Source organism: Numenius arquata, chromosome 7, assembly GCF_964106895.1.
Source record: "Numenius arquata chromosome 7, bNumArq3.hap1.1, whole genome shotgun sequence".
NCBI classification, from domain to species: Eukaryota; Metazoa; Chordata; class Aves; order Charadriiformes; family Scolopacidae; genus Numenius; species Numenius arquata.
Genome location: NC_133582.1, coordinates 30,713,126 through 30,730,786, shown reverse-complemented (window position 1 = coordinate 30,730,786; position 17,661 = coordinate 30,713,126). Strand labels below are relative to the sequence as shown.

The following is a 17,661-nucleotide window of genomic DNA, read 5'->3' as shown; positions in this document are numbered from 1 at the left end:
AGTGGTCTTTGAAGGCTTTTTTTTGACAGCCAGGCAAAATTGGTAGAGAGCTGCATCGACTTTGGTGAGGGAAAAGGTTATTTTTTAGGGGGGGAACCCTCTCGGTCCAAGCAAGGTTGCCAAAAGGGAAGAGTCACATCCTGGAGACTGTCCAGGCCTTTTTAATGAGGTCTTTATAAAGACAGGAATCAATATACAGTGACTGGTGGGCAAAGGCATGTAAATTTAGGGTTAAATCTGGAGAATTGGGGGAGAATTGGGATGTGCATTTTCCCAGCTCTCAGGAGACGTAAATCGCCCTTTTTTTGGTGCACGTCCTTGTGCATATAAATATCATCCTGGGAATGCATGTCTGTTTTATTCTTAAATTCATTAGCATTATCAGCCAGGTCTCTTTGCTACGTAGGGTAAATAATTAATTAGAGCAGTTGTTTTCTTTTGGAGACTTCTTAATTCATCCCTCGGAGTTAAATTTTAGCCCAGGCTGGTCAGAAAGTCTGTATTTCTGCACAGGTCTGCACCCTGAAGCCAGTCAAAGGGATTTCACATGCTAAATGGGTGTAGATAAATGAATTCTCTAGTCAGAAAGCAGAATTGCTTAGTCAAGTTTACCGAGTTAAAACTTGGCCTTATTAGTCATAGATGCGCTCTTACTGAACGCGGGCTATTTTGGCAGAAGGGAACTCATTAGAGGTGAGGTACGGCGGAGGTAATTTATGAGGGACACTGGTTTTGAAGGTAAAAATAATGGAGAGGGAACTTCCAGGGATGTAAAAGCTGGGACAGATAAAAGGGGAGTGCCTGAAATAGCTTGCTGGGTGTTGGGGAAGCGAAGCCCAGCTCCAGCCCAGGTAAATTGCATTTGAATTTCAGCCTCAGATCTGTAGGCGCTCCTATTTGGCAGATGTTGAATTGATAATGCCTGTGTGTTAAAGAATTCTGATTGTTTCTTTTGCCACCTTGGCAGCTTATGAAAATGCAAGTAGACCCACCTAATGAATATTAATAAGAGTGATGGCTGGATAACATATAAGCCCGTGGCTCTTTGGAGCTCGAAAGGGGTTAGTTGGAGGATTGTTGTGGCTGGGAATTTACATGCTTTTTAAGAATAAACTTCCCAAATGCTTTTATATTCTCCTTTAAAAGCTGATGTTTGTTGTGGCATGCTCACACATGCATGGCTTTTTTTTTTCCCCTCCTTTCACTCTCTAGATGTATAGTGAGATTAATACTACAGACAAGATGCCCCTGTTTTTTAAAACAAGGCAATTTATTAGACGAGGAGAGAAAAAGGCCCCATCTCTTAAATTTACCTTCAGTCCAGGGTTAATTGTATCGATAGCAACAGTTTATTTTATTTTCCTTGTTTATTTTTGCTTTCTTCCCCACTCCCAGCAGTTGCTACTGGGACAAGGAAATGCCACCGATGAGTTCTGGGTCTCCAAATGTCCTGTGAGGCTCTAAAGGACATTTCGTGCAGTTCGTTAATCGGGCGGCTCGTTAGGGCCATCCCCGCAGACCTCACACGTGGTGGTTATAATAGCAGGGAGACGGTGGCGTGGAGTGGCTCTGAGGACCCTGCCACCTCCTCGAAGCTCCCAGTCACACCGACGCCGCCTCCTCTCCGGACTTGAGTTTACTCACTTGTGAAAACTCCCATTACCACCCTTTCTGCCCATTTCAATTGCTCTTCTCCCCTCAGACCCTGCTCCCAAAGGCTCCCAATTATTTCTCATCTCGATAGTAGGGACCTGTGCCTGGCTGTTGTGTCACTGCACGGGGTGGAGTTGTGTTGAGGAGCGGTGATTTGGGGCATTTCTTGGTTCTTGCAAGCGATGCGGTGGGGAGAGGGGTCCAGGTCTGGAGATACTCTTGGAGGGTTTCGTGAAGCCTTGGTGAGGAGGATTTAATCAAGATCCAGTGATCACAGTGCCTCCGCATCAACGTTGCTGCCAAATGCATCATCAGACTTACTCTGTATTCACTTTGCCAGTAAACTTATTCTTCCTAAAACTTCCAAACATGAGGAAAGCCCCTGACTTTCAAGAAACGCTCGCAGCAGCGCAGTGTGTTTCCCCTTGTGCAAAAGGCCTTTTCTTTCCCTTCCCTTCTCATGACAAAAAGGCTTAGGTTTTTTATTTTTTTATTTTTTTTAGCCAATATAAGGGGCGAGGGAAGAGGAGGTGGGGGGAAGCGGGGGGAAGGGGAGAGTCATTAAAATGCAGTTCTTTCAATTATGCCCCGTTCTTTGTCATCTTTATTGCTTTTTCTATAGTTTTCATGGCACCTTTAATAGCACGGCTGGTCAGAGAAGGTGAGCTGGAATGTGAGCACACTTGGCCGCCGCTGGTGCCTACGAGCTGCGCTCCAATCCCCGTCCCCGCAGATTTTAATGTCCCCGCAGACTGCTGGCAGCCTGCTTCCAGCTGTGGCAGGCATGATGCAGTGAATTGCTTTTGAATGTTCTTTACTCAAATAGGCAGTAATTACAAGCTTAAAGAGGTTTAGTGGTCCAGTAAACTACATAATCACCCCTGAATTAGCCTGGGCTCATCAGTTGCAGTCCAGCAACCTCAAGACTGCTGTTTGTATGCAGGCTTTATCACGTAGCAACCTGAGCAGCAGGTGTGGAACAGCAAGAATCCCCCATAAACACAACTGTCTACTGGGGACAATGATCTCTAATGAGATGAGGCTACAGCATCACTGTAATTTAAGTGGGAAAATTAGCACCAGAGAATGCGCACTACTTCCAAGAGTCTCTGCTTCTTCCGAGAGTGGCGGTGTTTCACTGGCTTGGGGTTGCTTTTTTTCTTTTCTTTTCCTTCCTCATTTAGTGAATCTTTAAATGCATCTTTTTTTTTTTTCTTTTTTTTTTAAATTTTATTTTATGAAGAACACATTGCGGTTTTGCTTATAAGTTGAATTCTTTTACAAGGATAAGTTGTGAATATTTAATGGTAGACGGGGCATCTGTTCAAGGACTTTCCATGCCAACAAAGCGGTGTTGCAAAACAGCAGCTTTATCTTTTAGTTTCCTTCCTCGGTGGTGGTTTGTTGTGGTTTTGGTTTTGTTTTTGTTTTTTCCCAAATAGAAGATGTTCGAATGTAAACCACCCCGCCCCCCCGGGTCTTGGCATTGGAGGTTGGCACCTCGACACGGTGGTTGCTCTTGGTCCCTCCGTGAGAAAAGGCGGCCGTGCTCCCGGCAGGAGGCTTCCCAAATTGCCTGGTGGCTGCTCCCAAGGGTGCTGTCACCCCAGGAAACCCACCTAAAGCTCCTCCTCCCTCCTCAAGCCCGCGGTTGGTATTAGGGACCTTGCTGAATACAGCAGCCCTCCATCGCCCTGGTCACTCCAGGGGAGGTGGGTTTGGAGGGGGGGGTGTTTTTAACCCCCGCTCACGGAGGGAGCTGCTGGCGTTCCGAAGGCAGCCTGAGAAAGAGGGCAGAAAGCACAAATAAAAGCTTTCGGCTTAGCTCCTGTGGGATTACAACCACCGGCACCGGCGATTCCCAGCAGTTGCGGAGTTATTTCCCAGCCCACCTGTTTAGAAAGTCATTGGAGGTAGATAAGGACAGTGACTTATTGCTGAGAAAAGGCTTCTGGTTCGGAGATGTTTACCTGAGCTAATCTGTTTTAGGCTGGCTCCAAAAACAACAGCAGGGCTTTTGTGGAGTTATCAGGTAGCCGGGATTTCCTTTAGCGGGCTGGGGACGGGGGTATTTTTCTTCCTTCCCCAAAGCCCCTCACCTAGGAAAGGCTGAGGTTCACCTTCCTGCCTTGCTGCCGTCACCTGGTAAAGACGCCAGCTTAACTGAAAAGCTGGGTTTCAAGGATGTGGATTTTTAGCTCCAATGGGGTTGGAAGTTGGTTGATGCATTTCCTCGATTCCTTCGGTGTCGCTTGCACGTGATATCTCATTGTTTTCGGCCGTGTGCTGTGATGAAGAGAATTATCCTGATTTTTTTGGATGCGATTTTTCATTTAATTACCCTGTCCTTGGTTATTTTTAGGCTGTTGCTGGAGAAAAAAAAAATAGAAAAAATAGAGAAACGGGGCAGGGGATGGGAAGGTGCCTCGCCCATGCCACATTAGCGCAAATAATCTTGATGCTAGAGCAAAAAACCCACTTCTTAAGTGCATTAAGAGAAATTAACGTGTGTGTGCAAGCACTGTGTGTGTGTGTTTCTGTGCGCACATACACTAAAGGAATGTTTAACATGGGAAAAGCTCCGCTCCATTACCCGGGTATGGCGTGGGAGTGTCTGCATAGACTCAGCTTCAACTGGAAGCTGGTGAGAGCCAGGGTAAGCTCCAAACACTGAGGTCTATCAGAGTGTCTCCAAGAGGAAATAGCAGGAGCACCATGGCTTGGACTAGCTAAAGCTCAACTGGAAAAGGCAGTGGGTAATAATATATGGTATGGAAGGAATAATATTGTCGCAGCCAGGGGACGGATTAGATGAGTTAAAAAGTTTTTCCATTTTCTGACTTCTGTAATATCCTGTGCAAGGGATGATCTGAACTTTTTTCCCTTAATGAGTGCTTGCATTATGAATAATTTGATGGGGCCACCAGAGAAGTATTGGCAGCGCATCCCAAGCCATACCATGTCTCTCCATCAGCCTTGGAAAGGATATTTATGTTAGCGAGTGCCAAAACTTGTTCACAGACAACTCTTGCAAGAAAATTATTTACAAAAGGGCAAGCGGGGGAAAAAAAAGAGAAGCACAGAGCGTTTTTTTCCCCCCGGCACAACTCCTTCATTAAAAAGTGGCGCTGTTGCCAGTACCTCTTTTCCCCCCTCATAAGCCTCTGCAAATAAAACCTCTCTGCCACACACACCCCCTTCCCTTCAAAACCAACCCAAGCCCTGTTTAATCCAGTTGCGCCGTGAACACAGGTTCAGATGTTAAAACTTCTGGGCTGTTGGCTCTGTGTTTTACACCCTGTGTTTGCCTGAGGAGAGTTGGATTCTGCCTCCTTTCCTCACCTTCTATTTTCTGGCAGGGTTGCCAAAGCAGCCTGTGAAACCTTTGTGAGGGGAGGTCACGGGCAGTGTCCCAGAGCCCCATCTCCAAGGATTTGGCTGATGCCAGCAGTGGAGCGGCAGCGTAGCGGCCTCGCCGTAGAGATACAGGGATGCAGCATCTTGTCACCTTAAATATTCCGAGGCGTTTTTAACTCTACGGGACCGAGCACGCCTGTTGGTACCATGTCCGTAGTTTGCAGTTCAGTAACTCGGGCGGCACCAGGATTTATTAACAGTAACTCTACGAAAAAAAAAAAAAAAAGCCTTACTGCGGGGGATATTAAACTATTAGAATAACTTGAGGAAATATTTTCTTTTGAAAGAGGAAAAGGCTGGCTTTGTCTGCGGCGGGACCGTGTCATATGGAGTGCGTTTTCTTGCTGGGCTGAAAAAGCACCGAGGAGTTTTAAATGCCAAAGCCAGCTCACACTTCAACAGCATTATCAGGCTGACTCACTGCTCTCAGCCAAGGAAAAGACTGTGCAAACTTTGCACAGGCCTTTCCCCCTCCACCCCCCAGCCGCGTAGATGCATTTCTAATAAAACAACTTCCTTCCCGGTGTTGAGTATTTCCTCCGACGTGCAAGCCAGTCCCGTGGGATAAAGGGGATGGAGTTTGCAGCTTCCGAGTTGATTTTCTTTTCTTCTCTCGCCCACCCAGCCCCAGCGGCTCACCTCAAGTTGGCAACTTTTTACAGCCTGAATATAAAAGCAGGATGCGGGGATGGTCTAGAGACTGGTCCACGCAGCCCGCACAACCCGCGAGGTTTTCCTTTATCACTCCCCCTAAACGTGCTGGCGGCTGAGGAGGGAAGCAGGTTGCAATCTTGTGACTTCAGGGAAAGCGATCCAACTGGTTTTTGGCTACTTTGCAAATGTGGGACACCACCACCCCCCACTCTCCTCCCCAGTTATTCTTTGGGAGGCCAACATGTGTGAGGATCCGGGACTCAACTGCTATAAATTCAGGCTCTGTTCTTCGGCTACACCGTGCACGGCTTTTGTAATGCAAATGGCAGGCACAAAGTGTCCCTTTGATAATGTGCAGTCGGGAGACAAAAAAAGCATTCACCGCAACAGTAAAACTAATTCATAAAGCTGAGGGACAATAGGAGAGCATTATGGATATTAAAAAAAAAAAAAAAAAAAAAAAAAAGTGGTAGATCAACTTGATCGCTAATGTAAACAGTTCAAATGCAAACCCAGACGAGGTAGGGGAAGGGGAGGGACCCAAAGGGCTGCACCACCGCCTTAGCTAACCCTGGGCAAGCCCGGGGAAAGCAAGGATTTAGAGTTTGGCATAAATCCGACGTGCAGCGCGGCACAGGAGCGCCAGACCTTGGGCTTCCGTCTGGTTGCTGAGTTAGGCGTAGGCTATGTTGCTCTTCAGAAACATGAAAATCATAGTGTTGTTTTTTTTTTTTTATTTTTCTTTTTATTTTGAGGTTAGAAAACAGCTAATAGACTGAGGGCATAATTTCGGGGGGGGGCGGGGCGGGGGGAAGTAGTTTCTCTCCATCACCTACCAGAGTTTAGCTCAAGGTCATCTCGCCTTGACGCAACATGCGGAGCTCTGGAGGCAGCAGAGGGTTGGAGGAAGGGGGGATAAAAGGGCTTCTGAGTTGGTCTTCCCAGCATGGTCAGTGATAAGGTGGGGGGGACGCTGGATGGTTGCCACCGTGTCCTTGTAACCTAGCGTGCAACCTTTTCCTTGGGCATCACTCCTGCCCCTGTGCTGGCGGTGCCGGTGTGGAGGCAGCGGGGTGCCAAGAGAAACTGGAAATCCGTGGAGGGGAGGGGATCAGTGAGAAGGGATGGGTTTGCCTCCCCTCATCTCAGCGGTGAGCTCCGGCCAGGATTATTTTTGTATTTTTTATTTTTTTTTTGCCACGATTACGATGCACTGCTACGGTGGGCAAGGCAGAGAGGGGAGGGAGCATTATTGATAGCGGGTTGCAGATAAGATAAAGCCTGTCGCTGTCTGTCCTGGCATCCAGCATTTGCGGCCCGGGGTGGAAAATGTGAGGAAAGAAGTACATTTGGACAAGGGGTATCATTAGGAGACAAACTTGGATGCTTTCCATCTGTATCTACCGGAGACTTTACCCACCGGCTGTAGTCAAAGGTGGTAAAAAAAAAAAAAAAAGAAAAAAAAGTCTTATTGTTTGTTTTGCTAAAAATTATCTCAGCTGCATTAAAAAAGGGCTTTTATTAAGACTGCTACTCTCTAAATACTATTCATAAAACAGTGACGAGAGAATATGATGGAAAGTTACGTTTTTCTCTCTGTCACTTTGATTTCTTTGTTACTGCTAAAACGACTGCTCTGACTCATATTTTGCATAGTTATTTTTACCTTTTCAAATGTTCCTTAACTGTTCGTATTACCCTGGGCAAATCCCCCAGGGATAATTTTCATTTGCATGCAGACTTTGATGGTGTTATTAAGCAATCACTTTCTGTACTAAGTCATTATTAAAAGTAATACCACAGAGCCTCAAAAACACATTAATGGTGCCAAACAATCCGCATTTCAGCTCGAGATTTATGGGAAGGGAAAAAGCATTTGGTCTCATACCATTTGGTGGATGCTGCTCTGTGGTGCTGTAGCGGCAGCCGATGTGATCAGAAAATACCGGAGCCAGGTTCAGAGTCCCTTATCTGTTCTCTGCCTTATTCTTTCAAATAATAATTCTTCCTTTTTTTTTTTTTTTCTTTTTTTTAACCTGCCTGCTTCCTACTTCCCCCGCACACACACTTTCTCCCTTGGTTTTGCACCTTTTCCTCTGGCCTTGGCAAGAAAGCCTGTCTGCAGCCTTCCAGTACACACGAGCGGGGCTGGTTCTGGGAAGGAGGGTCAGCCTTCCCATCTGTAATCACCGTTTTATGGCTTTCACTCGAGGTGTTAATGCAGATCAAATGGAAAACACTCCAGCAAGAGCGTTACAGCTTCTCGCGCTGCCCCGTGTACGGTCCCAATCGTTAATTCTGATTATAAGACCTAAAGGTAATTCTGTTTGCTCTCCTAATGCATTGCAGCTCTCCCGGTGGTCCCACGTTCTCTTTTTCTCCAGTTCCCATCTTGATCAATTGTTTGCAAATAATTAAAGCTTTTAAGAGATAATGGTAGGAGCTAATGTACACAACAAAGTAAAGGTCTCAAGTCACTGTTTATTGAACAGTGGTACAATTTGCTTTGATATCCCAAAGTGATCCAGAGTGATAGGTGGACTTATCAACTGGAGTCAGTGCAGTGTTTTCAGACACGCGCTTCCATATATATTTATATATCTAGATATCTTTATATATTTCATAGACTCATAGAATATCTCAAGTTGAAAGGGACCCATAAGGATCACCAAGTCCAACTTCCTGCTCCTCATGGGACTAAACCATTTGACCAAGATATATATATATTTTAATATATTTTTAATATACTTTATACATATACACGCAAATATAATACACATATATCTGCAAATATATATAAACATGTCTCTGTGCATGTGTCTTTATCCCTTTAAACAACCATTAGAAAGCTTTGGGAAGGCACCTGTCGTTCTCGCACGGGTGAAATAAAGACCACCAGCACACGTTTTCGACTGAATTTCTTCATAAAATGGCAGTTCTCAGGGTTTCCCCCCCTTTCTCTCTCTCTCTCTCTCTCTCGCAATGCGATGTCTGCCTTTGCCCATAGCCCGGGCCTTCCTAGCCCTGTGGGTGGGAATGCAACAAGGCTTTGAATGTTTTTATAGCAACCTAGCCTGTGGCATGCTGATTCTTTGTCAAGTCATTTTTATTCTTTTTTATTTTTTTTTTTTTTAAGCCTACAAAGGAACAAGTCGTACGAGCCACGGAAAGCTTATATAATAAGGATGCCCAGCGTTTAAGATGATTTTAAACCGCACCGAGTCATAGTTAAATAAGCCTGCCACATTGTGAACCTTTAGCTAAGAGGGATTAGCTACGTGAAGTCCTGGCTGTCATGTGATTATGGCAATTATAGATTTATCATGAAATTAAAAGTTTATGCTGTGCTAGGCTATGAAAAAAAAAAAAATAAAATCAGATGACCTTAAACATACCACAGTTTGAGGAATTCAGGGTTTGGGACTTTTAAAGCAATTATTTTTACAGTGACTGTATTATTCTGGTGGCTAATTTTATCCAGTCTTGTCTATTTGGAAAAAAATCCAGAACAATTGAAAATTGCTTAATGGAGACAGAGTTCTCAATTCCAATAGCTAGAGGCTGTCTAGTAATTATTGCTTGCTGCATGAAATTAGACACAGTTTGTTCAATTACTTAAAACTAGATCACATGTAAGGTGGCAAAGTGAAATAAGGAAAAAAAAAAAAGAATAATTTTGTTCTTGCTTGATAGCAAAGTAATGAAATGGGAAGTAAGCTATAAAGATGAAAATGTTACAAATCATCTCTGTAGGGTTTTTTTTTTTGAAGAAAAGCAAAACGTGTTGAGATAGATGGACATAAGTCAAGCATGAGTGTTTGTTGTGGATGAACCTGTATGCAAGACGGACTATAAAAGTCGTGCTACATTTTCTGCATGTGTAAAATTCAAATTAGCTGAAAAAAAAAAAAAAGAAAAAAGAATAAAATCCCCTTCCCTGTGTCTTCCATGTTGCATTTCTGGAGCGGTTTCACGTACATGCAGAAAATACGGGGGGTGGTTCAGAAGTGTGCAGGTTGTCTGTGGGCTTACCTTCAAGCAACAGGATTTTTAAAAGAACAGGAAGTTCCCCTGTTTTGGGGGGGAAAATGTGTCTTTTGGGGCTGATGGCCACAGCGGTGGGCTTTGAAATGGGCACATTGGGCAAAGGGAAGTTGCCAGGGTCAGAACAAAAATTCCTATTTTTGGTAAAGTGGGGTGAGGCAGGCATGTAACATAGCCGTTAGATGTCAGATGATGCTGTTTACAAGAATATATAAAATCCGCTAAATAGTTACGATACCAATAAGATTGCCAAATTTTACGAGGTTTTAAATTCTTACGCTTTACAGGGTTTCAGTTTACATCTGGTGTAATATCACACCGAATGCATCCAAAGAATATGAGAATGTTTCGGGGAGGAAATGACATGGATGCGTGTATAACAGCAAATAGTTTGTGACAACCGGCTGCTAAATGGGATATGGGGATAGGGCTCACCAGGTATATCAAATTATCTTTATTGAAATGTTATTAAGTACTTTGCAGCAGCCCAGGTCTGAATCCGATGTGTACTGAGACTTGGGTGTCCAGGTTAGAAGCCGAGCCGGATCCTCAAAACAGGGTTTTTCCTAGGAATTGTGACAATTGCAGTGTTTGGCCGTTTCCTTTTGGGATGACAGTGACTTTTTTTACACATAGGGAAAGACAGAAATGATATTTCTAAATTTCAACCTTGGATGTGGTCTTTCCTGTCGATTTGTTAAGCAATCTGTATTCATGCAGAAGCGAATTTTCTGAGAAAGCAATCAAGTTCTCACAAGAAACTGAACTTATGATTGAATTTTAACATTATCTTCAATTAAAGCAGTATTTATTTTCTGTCTCTTAGGATTAGTGCAGCACAGCTATGTTAATGTCAGGCAAAAATGTGCTGATCATTGACCTTGCGTTGGCCTGTGTTCAAAACCCAGGCGTTTGTTTATGTTCAGGATGCTGATCTTATTTGCAAATTATTTTGGGGCACGGGCGAGATTTGTCTTCACTAGCTCAGAAAACATCGTCGTGTTTTAGTTTTCCAGAGAAACACTTTATCGCATTCATGAATTGTTCTGTGAAATACAGAAAAAAAACCCCAAAAAACCAAACCCAAACCAGCTGTGATTTGACTCTAATCGGTCATTTGAGACAAGTGCAAAAACTTTCAGCTAATGCAACAAATATCCTTCTTGAGTATCAAGGTACTGCCAGTATCCTAAGCAGTTATTTCTCCACTTCACTAATCTTTATAATTGGCTTGTCTTTTACTGCCATTAATTAAGTGATGTAGTAGCCCATTAATAATTATAAAAGAGTGACACACCTCAGCATTTTCACCTTTAAATAATAGATGTCACGCTTCTGGTTTTGGGTTGTTTTTTGTGGGGTTTTTTAATGTTTTTCGTTTGTTTTTTTTTTTTTAATTTAAAATAAAAAGTAGACCCAAAAAAGCACTGTTTTAAATCTATATATTTATTTTGGTGTCTTACAGCACCCTTACCCTTCAGAAGAACAGAAAAAGCAGTTGGCACAAGACACAGGGCTCACTATACTTCAAGTGAACAACTGGTAAGTAATTTTCCTCAGTGTTTCTATACGGCCGCGGGCACCCTCCGGCGAACGCTTTGCATTTTTGAGGACACACCTTTGCCTTTGTCCGCTTCCCCCTCCAGCAGTTTATCGATGCAAAAAGCGTTGAGTGGTTTCAGTTATGGGAACTAGGAGGTTTGCTACTGCAGAAAACGAGCCCTATTTATTTTCCCGTCGCTTGGGCGGATTTTGGTACGTTCGCATTTGGGTACCAGCCATCCTTCTAGCTGAGAACGTGTCTTCTTCCATAGAAAGCCGCACTGGAACAGGTTGCCCAGGGAAGTTGTGGCTGCCCCATCCCTGGAAGTGTTTAAGGCCAGGCTGGATGGGGCTTTGAGCAACCTGCTCTAGTGGAGGTGTCCCTGCCCATGGCAGGGGGGTTGGAACTCGATGATCTTTAAGGTCCCTTCCAACTCTAACCATTCTATGATTCTGTATGACTCTATGAACTTCATTCGGGGAAGAGGTTGAGTTGTTGGGTGAAAAAAGGGGGCAATTGACCCCGTTTCTGCAGAGTGTAATGTTATTTTGGGCTGCTGTCATGCTTTTTTTTAATGTTGTTAGCGGGGTTTTCCTTGTTGACTGACATCCTTCTATCTCTTTACTGGTTCGTTTTAAAAGTCCACTTTTTGAAAGCTTGAATGTGCTTTGAGGACAATCTGGTTTTTTTGAGGACAATCTGTTTCTGAAGTACAGTGTGGAGCGATTTTATTTATTTATTCCAGCTAAGGGTGGCTGGAGCCCCTGATCTGTTGTGGTGGTGATTTGTTTCAAGGAAATCAGGATCCGTGCTGTTTCTGCAGTGGATTTCAGGTTGCTAACTGTCTGGAACGTGGTGAAGGCAACCAGTGAAAATTACTCATGATTTAAGTATAAAAACACAACAGCGAACCCTTAAAAAAAAAAAGTTTGATTTATTACCCTTTGTTACTGCATCGAAATGCAGGTTTTTCCCACTATCCCAGAATAAGTGTCGCATTTGAAGTGTATTGCAATCTAATACCTTGTAAAACTAAGTGTATCTAATTAATTGTCCTAATATTTTTAGATTAGTGTTTATGATGGGAAACCTTATCCTCTTTGAAGTAATACCCAGAAAATGGCCAAGGCAAACAGCGAGCCTGCTGGGGAAAAGGGAGGGAGGAATGCCAGTTTGCAGACAAAAGTATTTTTTTTCCGTTCAATAAGTGTCAGAGATTAATATTACTGAAGCTCTGATTACATGGCCTAATCCATTTTAGTGAATAAATTTGGTCTTGATGTCCATTGCACCTACATTAACAAACCCTCCTCTCTTACAGAGAGTAAGAGCCTATGGGAGAGATTTCAGATATATTAAACCCCATTACAGAAAATGTAATTTCTGTCAATATAATCCCGTGTATTCTTCAATTTAGTACTTTAGAGATAACAAGCTACTTACAATATATTTGCCTTTGGAGGATTAATTTACAAAGTGCACTATCTGGGAGACACAGGCGGGCTCACATAAGCATAGCTTGTAAGGGTTATCAATTTCTGTGACCCCACAGCAGCCCTGGGAGATCAATTTTTTGAAGCCCTTTAAGACACTGAATAAAGGAAAATGCCAAATACTTAGTGTATGTAAAGTATGCTTCCAAGATACTTACTTTTAAACGGAGGAATAAAAGGCACTAAACGTAAAATGCGTCTTCTAAGGAAACATAACCTCAGGTATTTTGGCTCAGCCTGGAAAAATGAGTGTTTGCTTCAGCTTTAGGTCCTCCAACCTTCATCCAGGTGATAACCTAATTTATATGGTTGTCCTTCAGTTTAACTATGGGCGCTTTGGCCAGTTGGGAAGCTGTGTGACGTTCGTCAGGGGTCTTATTTAATGAGGGGTGGAGCAAGCCTGTGCTGCCTTGGAGGGGTCTGGGGGCTTAGGGTTCGGCATGGGCAAATACCATGGATGATGGTCCATCAGAGAACTTCTTCGGGATGATGAACATGGGATGCTTTGAACTGAAGCTGGTGGGATTTCTCCGGAGTGGCTTGCCAGGGTGTTTTTCAGTACCCACCTCGCCTCAGATTCATGGAGTTTTAACTTTGGCTTGGTGTCAGATGTGTTTTTATAAGTTCCTTATGTGCAAGGAGAAGGAAAAAAAAAAAAAAAAAAGTAGGTCAAAATACATTATAACTGAAGTCTTGTGGATGTAGGGCAGGCTTCCTCTGCTTGAGCTAGTTCGGTAATTCTGCTGTAGTGTTACAATTGTATAAATTATTGAGATAATTCCCCTTCCCTCCCCAGCCCTGTGGAGATTTAACGCTATAGAGGCAGTCGGGGCTTTCTTAAATCACCGGTGGTGGGCAGAGATGCCAAAATATTGGGAGTTCAGCCCCTGTTTTTTGTAATGGATGCTGAGTGTGGAGATTGCATCCCGTGCATCCTCGGGAAACATCCAGCCGTGGGGTGACCAACGAGCTGCTCATCCCTTCCTGAATCCTGGGGGGTACAGGGCAACCTTTTCCCAACTTTGTGCCGAATCCTCTTTTTTTTCTAAGGCTTGGGAAGAAACTCTTTTTGCCTAAATTGTTTGCTGCGGGGAAGAGCTAACGTATCATTTCTGGTTAGCTTTGCCTTTCTTCAGAGGGCTCATAAGTCATTCAGCCACGACTTGCAAAAAAATTTTGCCTTCCTCCTTAGATTCTTCCAAACTTGTTAACACACATGTACATTTTTGTATTAATGATGAGTCATTGTAAATCACTGTTGCAGAGATTAAATAGAATGCTGAAGGGCAGGCTGGGTGCAGATCAGTCATAAATTATTGGCAGCAACACAGCATGTGGGAATACATGAAATGTGCATGAAAAACATAAACTCATGTCTGGTAGCATGGTCGTTAGCCCAGACTGGGAATGCTGGATTTTCTGGATGGAATTAGAAGTTTGCCACAGAGCAGCCAGTGAAGAGAGCATTTGTTTTCTGCAGATTGAAAGCATTTGAACAATTTTTTTTGTCATATTTTGAATGCCTTTACAGTATGTGCTGGTAGCATACTTCAGTTTGCCGCCGTAACGGAAAAAATGGTGCTTTTCACATAGGGTCTGCCCGGTGTTTGGGCTCCCCGGGTTGATGCACACAACTCCTATTGACGGTGGAGGAGTCACAGGAATGGGGTGATGAAGTGAGACGTGCCAGGAAATGTATCAGTGGTAGGGCACATGTCTTTAAAAATACCACAGTTTGAACTTGACCCTTTTCCTTGGGCTGTTTAATTTTTTTAAAGTAATGAAATAATCCACGCAGAGGGGGTTCCCCCTCCCCCCCCCCCCCTTTTTCTTTTTCTTCCCACACGCAACAGTTTTGCATTGCTTTTCAGGACCACTTTTTTGCCAGAGTTGGATGTTCCTGTCGTGCGAAGAAGGAACCTTGTGGCAAAAAAATAATGAAAAGTCTGTGGCAGGTGGGAAGGTAGCAGAGTTCAAGATGTCGTTAGTCTAAATGGACCCTTCAGGTCTCCCTCTTTGTTAGTCATTTGACCCCGCAGAAATTTAGGGTTTGAAGGAGGGTTACGTGAGCTAGAAGGGCCACTTGTGTGATCTTGACAGCGTTGCATATGTGGATGTGGAAGGGACCTGACCGAGTACAGGTTAATAAGGTGCTTTTCCCCAGTGATTGAAATATCAAGGAGGTGTGATCCAATTCCTTCTTAGCTCAGCTGAGACTCGGCCAGGCTGTATCGAACCATCTATACCATTTGCTTGTTTGCTACATCCCAGCTGAATCTCTTCCCGTTAAGAACTAATGGTAAATAATTACTGGCGGGACTTTACGGAGAAGAGAGAGCAATTCTCATCAAGGGCTGCATTAGGTGTCAGATGCTTGTTTATGTTTTAGGCAAGTCTAGGTACACACAGATAAATGTCTGTGTATTTGTAGAATAATCTGACTATATAACCTCCCTATATGTACATGGCTATCTAAAGAGAGTTTTGTACAACTGCATTAAAATGATCTTAAAAAAAAAAAGATTAAGTATGAAAATTCAACTCCTTAAATCTCCAGCCTTTTATTAGGTGTTTCCATTCGGCTTTTTTCCAAAATACCCTCATGCTATCTAGGCCACAGACCAGACAATGATGGAGCAGCTAGTCAATATTTTATCTTACCTTCATTCTTCAGTGCTTCGTTTGTTGAGCTGTATTCAAACCGTGCTTGAAAATGGGATTAATAATTACTGCTGGGCTTTCCTATGATGCTTACTGCCGTGATACCCAAGTCCTCCCCTGACCTCTGCTTGCCTATATATGCATACAAGGTTGTGGGTCTGTGTGATGTTTTTACAGTTTCCCTGCAAAGAGAGAGAATAGCGTTGTCCCAGTTCCCAGGTGAAGAAGTGAGAGGCAGGGAGGTCCAGCACAACCACCGCTTTTGGGTCGGTCCGGCACTGGTAGATGACTCAAAAGGACAGCAAGTTATCCATGTTTAAGGTCCAGTGACCACCGAAACTCCCAAGTTTCAGTGGAAACTCTGAGTTTTGAGTGCCACCCACCAGTGTTGGGTATGGAGGAGAAGTGAGAAGTCAGTAACTGCTGGTGAGAAGTTTGGGTTTGATTTACTCAGTGGTTCCTGAGCTGTCCAAGGCAGCAGCAGAGCTGAATCCTCTTCTCCAACACAGTGTCCTGCTTCAGCCACAACTGCTTTGCTTTTCTTGCCGTTTTCTGCCTTACTTGTTCAACTTTGACGAAGTTTATTTCCTGTAGAAATCAATTTTTCTACGTTATAGTGCCCTGGCTTGGTCTTATAACAAACGTAATCATCATTGGGGTGGTTGAGGCATTGGGCCCTATCAAAAATTGTGCCATGAGCTGGTAACTGAACTGTTTCCATATAAAGTAGATTAAAGAATAGGGTACAAACAGCTCTAGTAAGACGCTTTCCTAACTCTTGAGTTCTTGGTTTTATGACCTTGGCTTCTTTAAATGTCAATTTTGTGTATAATTTCCTAGGCTTGAAAAAAAAAGAAAAAAAAAAAAGACCAAATCCCAACCAAACACACTGGAAAAAATGATCAAATAAAGCAAATCTCCCCAATCTCATTCTTGGAGACAGCCGAAGCTATTTTTGCTAAAACTTTATAAGGAAGAAATTTTAAAAAGGCTCCAAGGCCAGCCTGAAGATGAGTTTGAAAAATCTGAGATGGGTTTGTGATAGAAATACCAAACCACCTTGCTGTATGTAGCACAGCCAGCTCGGGGCATAGACACACAGAAGTACTTTATTACTCTTTTAGCCCCATCACAACTCCCCTCCGGCAGGAAATTTTCTCCTGCCTCCATTCCTTTGCTGGTGGGTAGCCATAGTGGTAGACCTTTGCTGTGGTGGTGGCATGGGGCAGGGGACGAAGTGCTGTGCCATGGCACAGCAGGGGCAGGCAGGGTGGCACGGCGGGGACAGGAGGATTTTGCCCTGCTCACAGGGGATTGCTTCCCAGCGCCCAGGGATGAACAGGGAGCACCACTGCCAGGGATGACCTTCCCATCTGCTCGCTGGTCGTGCCCAGCCTGGCTTCAGGTGGCGGGGTTATGGATGGAGCAGATGGGGGGATGCAGATGGGGGACATGGGGGAAGATGCTGATGGGGCAGATGGGAGTTGCAGATGGAGGGAAGCTGGTGGGGGGATGCAGCTGGGGACAGATGCTGATGGGGCAGATGGAGGGATGCAAATGGGGCAGGTGGGGGGATGCAGATTGGGAGATGCAGATGGGGGACATGGGGGAAGATGCTGATGGGGCAGATGGGGGGATGCTGATGGGGGGATGCAGGTGGGGACAGATGCTAGTGGGGCAGACAGAGGGATGCAGACAGGGCAGTTGGGGGGATGCTGGTGGGGCAGGTGGGGGGATGCTGAGGGAGGGATGCTGATGGGGCAGATGGAGGGATGCAGACAGGGCAGATGGGGGGATGCTGATGGGGTGATGCAGGCGGGGACAGGTGCTGATGGAGAGAAACAGATGGGGACAGATGCTGATGGGGCAGATGAGGGGATGCTGGTGGGGGGGATTGGAGGGATGCAGGTGAGGACAGCTGCTGATGGGGCAGATAGAAGGATGCAGACAGGGCAGATGAGGGGATGCTGATGGGGAAAGAAGCAGACGGGGCATTGGTAGAAAGCCCCTGCTTGCCACTCCGCAGGGGTGCAGGGCAAGGAGGAGCGACTGCATGGCTCTCAGCCCCACCATATTTGGAAAACAGTCCCAGGCCCCTGTTTTCCCACTGTAGCTTTTTTATCATAGCATGCCTGGGATTCGGTGCATCTAAAGCACATCCCAGCTCCCCCCTGAAATCCAAGTTATAATGTTGTC

The 17,661-nt window shown here is 44.5% G+C and overlaps 1 protein-coding gene across 1 annotated transcript in view; it reads left to right on the top strand.

Annotated features, from left to right (window-relative positions):
- Nucleotides 1-17,661, top strand: part of MEIS1 (Meis homeobox 1) — a 113,070-nt gene that overhangs the window by 75,607 nt on the left and 19,802 nt on the right. The window contains exon 7 of the mRNA XM_074150753.1: nucleotides 11,234-11,310. Within this exon, the coding sequence (XP_074006854.1) occupies nucleotides 11,234-11,310 (77 nt within the window). The remainder of the gene's footprint in view (nucleotides 1-11,233; nucleotides 11,311-17,661) is intronic.